This window comes from Xiphophorus maculatus, chromosome 20, assembly GCF_002775205.1.
Source record: "Xiphophorus maculatus strain JP 163 A chromosome 20, X_maculatus-5.0-male, whole genome shotgun sequence".
Classification (NCBI taxonomy): domain Eukaryota; kingdom Metazoa; phylum Chordata; class Actinopteri; order Cyprinodontiformes; family Poeciliidae; genus Xiphophorus; species Xiphophorus maculatus.
In genome coordinates, this window is record NC_036462.1 from 18,609,361 (window position 1) to 18,616,290 (window position 6,930).

At 35.8% G+C, this 6,930-nt stretch overlaps 1 protein-coding gene across 1 annotated transcript; it reads right to left on the reverse strand.

Annotated features, from left to right (window-relative positions):
- Nucleotides 1–236: 236 nt before the first annotated feature.
- LOC102234397 (MICOS complex subunit Mic10) lies at nucleotides 237–6,093 on the reverse strand. The gene is made up of 4 exons (XM_005814072.3): nucleotides 6,002–6,093; nucleotides 641–688; nucleotides 457–566; nucleotides 237–384 (listed from the first exon to the last, which is right to left on the reverse strand). The coding sequence occupies exons 1-4, from the start codon at nucleotides 6,060–6,062 to the stop codon at nucleotides 376–378; spliced, it is 228 nt and encodes a 75-aa protein (XP_005814129.1). The 5' UTR covers nucleotides 6,063–6,093; the 3' UTR covers nucleotides 237–375.
- Nucleotides 6,094–6,930: the final 837 nt, after the last annotated feature.

Sequence of the window (6,930 nt, forward strand, 5' to 3'; positions counted from 1 at the left end):
TCAGCTTTGTTCCTCTGCCAAATGCACGTCTTTATTCAATCATTCAGTACAACTATTCATCCTCCCACTCTCTGTACGGGCTGCAGATGCTGAACCTGGCTCTCATTCCAAAACAGCAGGACTCTGAGTCTCCCAGCTCATTAACACAGAGCATTACCTTCCACCCCCAGAACACATTTCATTCTTCTCACACTTTCACACAGCAATGGAAAAAACTGACAGAGAGAGACTAAGACAAAGCTTTATGCAATAATTTTATTAAATATACATTTACTGTATTACAAGATACACAATGTGGGCATCTTTGGAAGTTGGTGCCAAAAAGATAATTCAATTAAAACAGATGAGATTTCCATGTTCTTCTTCAGTCTTTCATCACTGGTCCTGAAATGTGAGAGGAGCTATAAAACCGATGTTTTGGTGTAAGAAGCAACACATTTTCCACTGCATACTCACCTTAACCATGCGGCCATGAATCAGATATGGTGACCTGAAGTCATGCTGGCAGTTGCTGTATCCCATTCCCAACCCCAGGCCCGATCCGAACGACACAGGCCACGTTCGACCTGGTGGGAGGAGGGACAGAAAAATAAAATCACATCTGCTTGTCTTCACAGATGTACAAAGAAATCAAACTCACGTTTAAAGAAGAGGACGGAAAACACGATGCCGATACCGACGCCTGTCACTGCAAAGAGAAAAAGAGAAATATAAAGAAACTGATAGAACATGAAATCAGGTTACTATAACGTCAGGCAGATGGGTGCAAACAAGAAAAATAATGGGATCATTAAAACATCTCTGCACAGGGCTGTGAATAGATTTTATTTAGCATAAATATCTGCAGAATAAAAACAGAATAAACCCGTTGAATGTTTCACATTTTGTCACATTACATGTGTATGTTGCATAAAGGACACCAGTTCCTTTTTTTAAATAAATGTAAATATGGAAAGTGTGGAAAACATTGGTATTCATTAGGCCGGCTGTGATGAGCAGCAAATCAATTAACAAAATAAAACGAGCTAAAGAATATCAATTCGCATGATTTATTGTTTTTCTCTTTTCTCTCTTTCTACTAAAAACTGGGTGATAAAAATCTTCTGGTGCTTTGGTCTCACAAAGCCCTATTTTGTCTAAAGAGACTTCATAATTCATTTTATTAATAAAAATTTTCAGCAGGCACAAGAAAGCTGCTCTGGATTTAAGGGGACGATGGATTCAGTCAAATATGGCGATCCTAGGGAGAAAACTAGTCAAATGTTGTAAAAGACACAGGACTGGGACAAATGTCCATCTACCAGCAGGACACAGACACTAAACATTCAGCTAGTGCTACAATTAAATCACAGTATATGCCTAATAGACCAGGAGAAAAGTATCCCACAACATGATGCCGCCAGCATCATGTTTTTTCATTGACTCGAGTGAGATGGTAAGAAATAGATGCTCATGTTTGTCATTTCAAGTCTAAAAATTGGGATAATCATGTTTTGTTTTGTTTTTTTACTTTTCCATACACAAGTAAAAAGAAGAATAAATAAATAAAAATACACTAGACTAAAACAAAATGAATCTAGCACATAAATAGATAAATATTTAAATTCCTATCAAAGGCAAAAACACAGTGTCTCCAGTAATCACTTGATAATTATTAAATATTTCAAGGAAAAAATGGTGTGCCTTTTTATTCGCTGCATAAATACTTTTATGTATTTACTCAAAATACATAAAAGTTTGTGATTGTAAAATGTAAAAAAATATTCAAAGGGGTTATAAAATATGGTCAATTTGTTGCTAAATTTTGCTCCTAGAGACAAGACTGGAAACCCAAGACAGATAAACCCGGGGATCGAGACGAGTGGGACTGAAAACATCCATGGCAGGTCCGTCTGTGGAAACCAGGAAGGGTTATTAGTAAGAATGAATCTGTGCGCTGAGTTTCACCTCACTGCAGGCCACACCACACCCAACAGCAGGCCGGCCAAAACACAAAACACATTAAAAAAAAAGCCATTTGGGCCCAAGCGGCTCCTAATTAGATACAGAGAACTATGCAGCATGACCGATGTGCCTTAACCAGAACCCTCAGACTGTTTCTTATTACACAGTTTACACATGTCAAACAAGACCACAAAACCCTCAGCTCATCTTTATTATAAGTACACATCAACAATAACTTTCCTTCCATTTCAAGCGACGACTCTGTTAAAATCTGAGACTTTCCGTCTGCTGAAGCCCAAGTCTTGCTTTGCTCTGCAGCCAGAATGTTTCTGAAGCCTCTGATTTTCCACTGTCAGGGATACAATGAAAGCTTTTGGGGGGAATGAGAGGGTAGATCAATATCTCATTCCCTTTTCTTTTGTCTGGGTTTCTCCTCGGGGACTGGATTATAACAAAAACATTTGTACATGAAACGAGGGAAAAAAACCTCAGTGGGCTTTTCCAGCAAATGAAGTCCAGAGCTGTTTAATTGCACTGTTATTCACTGTTTGAATTATTTTTTGCAAATGACTTCAAAAAGCCAGTCATATTCAATCAGTGTGATTGAATACTGCACCTCGAACCCTAACCCCGACTGTTTTACTCTGGCAAATGTTTCTGCTCCACACTGTTGTTTTTAACCAATACCATGACTCCAAATTCCCCTCTTGTTTCTGTCACAAGTTATATTCGGAGACCACACTTGCAGCAGGGCAAAAAAAAAAAATAATTATGTTTACCAACCGTTACAGTTAAAATAAAAAGTGGATGTCTCCATGGAAGAACTAAAACGAGCTCCACAGATGACAAAGCTAATCAATTCGTTCACCAATATTTCAAAGCTAAACAATGACATGATCTATCTTAAAAGTACAGACTCAAATCTGCACTTCAAGTTAGGACTACTTGCAAAATTCAGAGTAAAAAATACTCAAAAAACGGTTTAAACAATTAAATAAAAGCAGTCTTACCAGGATTTTAACAATAAATGCGATTTTTAATGACTATTACTAATTACCTTGGTGGATTTAGGATTAAAGTATAATTTTAATTTTACCAAAATGTTTTCATTAATGTTTTGAAATCATGACCAGTTAAAGAGAATGAAAAATTAGGGCGATGGCACGGAGGCTCTTCAACATCAAACATGGATCCACAAATAAATCATCAAAATATCAGCGGAAACAATGAAAAGCTGGTCAGCAATTAGAAGAAAGATGTGATTTATTTAGTGTTAGTTATTTTCCTGTGATCATTGAGTTATTTTTTTTTGAAAATGACGTAAACTCTAAGAAACATATATTTTTAAGTTTTTTTTAATAATGACAATTCCTAAACAAAATAATTTTACATTTAAAGTGACAGGGCTATGTATAATTTTGAGTTTAACTGTACACCTTTTTTTGTCTTTTGTACATAATTTTAGAAGACATGTTTTATTTCTTCTATTGTTATAGTAATTGTGGTTCGCATTTATTAACGTTTTTGACTGTCCACAGGAAGCAACATGTACCTGTTTATTTATTTATCACATGAAGGTTAACTTAGACTCTCTTTATAAGCCAAGCTGTGTAAATTTTTAACACAAAACATGAATGTTCCATTTAAGATGAATGATAATGACATCTTTGATGTAATAAAAACTTGTGTTTATAAGTGAAAACAACCCAGCTGCTTTGTGGCATTTCTTTGAGCTCTGTGCTCAAAGCTGTCAGCCGTGCCAAGGTGTCTGGTTGCCAGAGAAAATCTTCAGCATATGTTCGGCTCGAGGAGCCGCACAACAAAGCTCTGTAACTTTCCATAACCAAGCCGTCATGCAGCGCTGGCAACCTTTTCTCTTGCAATATGTGAATGTGTTCACAGCTCATATCTTTTCATTGCTCTGAATGATTTAGAAACATTCTTATGAGCATGAAATCAGATCCATCATCAGAGTTAAATGAGTTATTCAGTACAGGATCTGCACCGTCCAAGAAAAGAAGTGAGCTGGACCTGCTTTACTCGTCTCTAGAGGTCAGAAATAAACATGGAATTGGGAATGAGAAACCAGTTTTACAGGCTGGAAGCCTATTGGCTCATTCTGGTTGTAGCAATTAGCAACATCCCCTTTTTAACAGGAAACAACTGGGTTTATTTGAGCTGTGATGTTAGATCTGATGGCTGCCAAACTTTGCCTCTGAGACAATCTCACGCAAGTCTTACAAGAAAAGCATGGCAGTGATTCGATGGGCTTTAGGTTCACTACTCAGTTTAGTTTCTCAAGCTTGATTTTGTGTTTTTGCACATTTAACGCAGGAAGTCTGCACCTGTGCAACCTGTGAAGTTTAGCAGAGATTTTAGCTGCCTCTTGTTCAGGGTGCCATCTGATGCACGTGCAGGGCCAATTCGCATCCTAGTTTGGTACACAAGCATTGCTTCTTTTGTTAGGGGTGCAGCGATTGCAGCTTTTTGGTTGATCACTGACATTTAAAAAGCCTGACTTTCCAATTCAGATTTTTTTGTTTAAAAAGTCACCAATGTTGTGACAATTTCACCAACTTAGCACCGCTGGTGAGACTTTTGTTAATCGTGAACATGCAGATGTGGCCAGGTGGCTGGTTTCTAAACCTTTACCAAGTTAGAAAAGATCGGTTTCACACTGATGTATCGGACGATCGAAAACCTCCCGAGATTATGGCAATCAGGGCCGTAATTTTTGTCCCTTAATGAAGGAGCCCTTCTTTACAGTCATATTTAGTACTTTTGAAGGATTATTTTTCTCTCATGACCTTCTGCAAATCTGACTCTAGATCCCACATCTGCATCACCAATAGCTGGTAAACCATGTTGTGATGATGTGCTGTTTACCAAAAATGTCTTCATAAATTTGTCAATCATCATCTGTGGTGTCACCTGTCCAAAGGACATTATTGCACAAGTCTTGTGACTTTTTTAATGCAAATTTACAAACCTAAGTTATTTTACACAATTTTAATACTGCCCTGGACAATTAGCATTCAGCACAGTGATGTTTAGTGCTAAAACACATTTATTTTATTTATCAGTAATTGTTTTAGCATGGCACATTCTAACCACAAGGTAATGTTGCTATGAGGCCTTTTGCTGAGAAAATATGCAAATGTCTTTAATGTTTCAGCTTTCTAACAATTAGAAAGGAACCAGTCAATAAGGTAGCCATCGATGTTTCAATGAGTAGCTTTAATTTGGGATTCCTTTTGTCACATTTTTCCTGTTTGCCTTGTGTTAAGACTAACATAAATATGTCACAGGAGCAAAATGCTAAAACTTCTCCCAGGAAATCACCCAATAATCACTTCATTTGAAGTATTGGTAACTTCTTATGCACTAGTGGTGGCAGGAAGTCTGTTTCTGACACACTTTGTTGAATGACAGTGTAATATTTCACATGTTGTTATTACTCTGATTCTGTGAGTCACTCATTTTAAAATCCAATAGGAATCAACTCATTATCAACATGTTTTGATGCGTGAAATATTGGAATTGATGGAGAGTTTATCTTATTTTTACCAAGACTGTGTAGGTAATTTATGTGAAGAGATAAAAAATAATTTCAATCAACAACAGTGTTTCTCAAGATTTTGGATGCACCACAGTTAGAATAAGGGTCCATTGAATCTGGACATATTACAATTTTTCTAAAAAAAAAAAAAAAAAAGATGCTCTCTCCTAAGCAGACAAAAGTCAGAATAATGAATCTATAAAAAACAAGAGAACAGATAGAAAAATCCATTGAATGTTAATAAAACGGGTACATTTCTTCCACACAACGTAATTTAACATATTTCCCACTTCATCGATCACAGATTTTCTTAAATAAAACAGCTACTCTCATTCATCCAGCTTTGACCTTAGCAACAGTTCCAGCCTGGTTACAATAATACCCAGCTTAAAAAGATCTCCTTTAAACCTTCTGCGGCTTTCTAAGTGACAAAACGCACAACGAAACTATTTAGACCAGTAGAGACACATTAAACCACATGAAAGGAGAGATATTTACCTGTTTTTAAGGCTGTGTCAGCAAGACAGCGGTCCCATTTTCGCCCGAGCTCGTCTGCCATGTTTCCGGATGTGTCGGAGATCCACGAAAGTATCGCGAGATCGACATGAAGTCACGCGAATCCTCCAAATTCGATTTGACTTGTTGGCTTAATCTTTAAAAAAGATACAGTACGTACGAAAAGGTACCGGCAACATAGGTAAGCATGTTGCTTAAGATTATTATTAAGTCTTATAATAATAATAATAATAATAATAATAATAATAATAATAATAATAATAATAATAATAATAATAATAATAATATTTTGAATATGTTAGTTGCGCAATTAAAATTAATTCGCTAAAATTCTAAATGAGATTAGATTAGATTAGATAGATATATTACAGACTCAGAGTCCAAATTACATAAAAAAGAAAACAAAGACGATAAAAGAATAAAAAGTACAATAAAAAAATAATTTAAAATTAAAACGATATGTTCTGGTTTCATATACGAGTAAATATTTCAATGAATTTGATGACATAAAATTTATTCTAAGGTGTAATTATGATCTAAATAAACTCATAAGATTCATCTTATTTCATCCACTGGAGTGGAAGATGATTCCAGTCCCCATAACACTCCTCTGAAACCGTAGATCTGTGATGTCAAAAAAGAGAGAAAATTACAGTTTATTCAAATTGACTGAAAAAGGGCATATGGTGTGCTTTGTAATTTTTTAGATAGTTCTTGGAAAAGAGAAGGAGGAAAATAAAAAGAAAAGACAAGAGAAGAAAGGAGAATAAATTGAACAAAAAGAAGAGAGGCAAGAAGAAAAGAAACAAAAGAAAAGGAAACAAAAGGGGAAAAAAGGAAAGAAAAGATAAGCAATGTTTGTAGTTATACTGATTTATTCTGTGCTTTTTGCTTGATTGCTTCAACAAAGC

What these genes read in the sequence shown, in the direction of transcription:
- LOC102234397 (XM_005814072.3), bottom strand. Translation starts at nt 6,062, where the DNA reads ATGGCAGACGAGCTCGGGCGAAAATGGGACCGCTGTCTTGCTGACACA. An exon ending in TGACACAGCCTTAAAAACAG is followed by an intron (nt 689 to 6,001) that starts GTAAATATCTCT and finishes TTCTCTTTGCAG; the next exon opens with TGACAGGCGTCGGTATCGGC. An exon ending in TTCCGTCCTCTTCTTTAAAC is followed by an intron (nt 567 to 640) that starts GTGAGTTTGATT and finishes TCCTCCCACCAG; the next exon opens with GTCGAACGTGGCCTGTGTCG.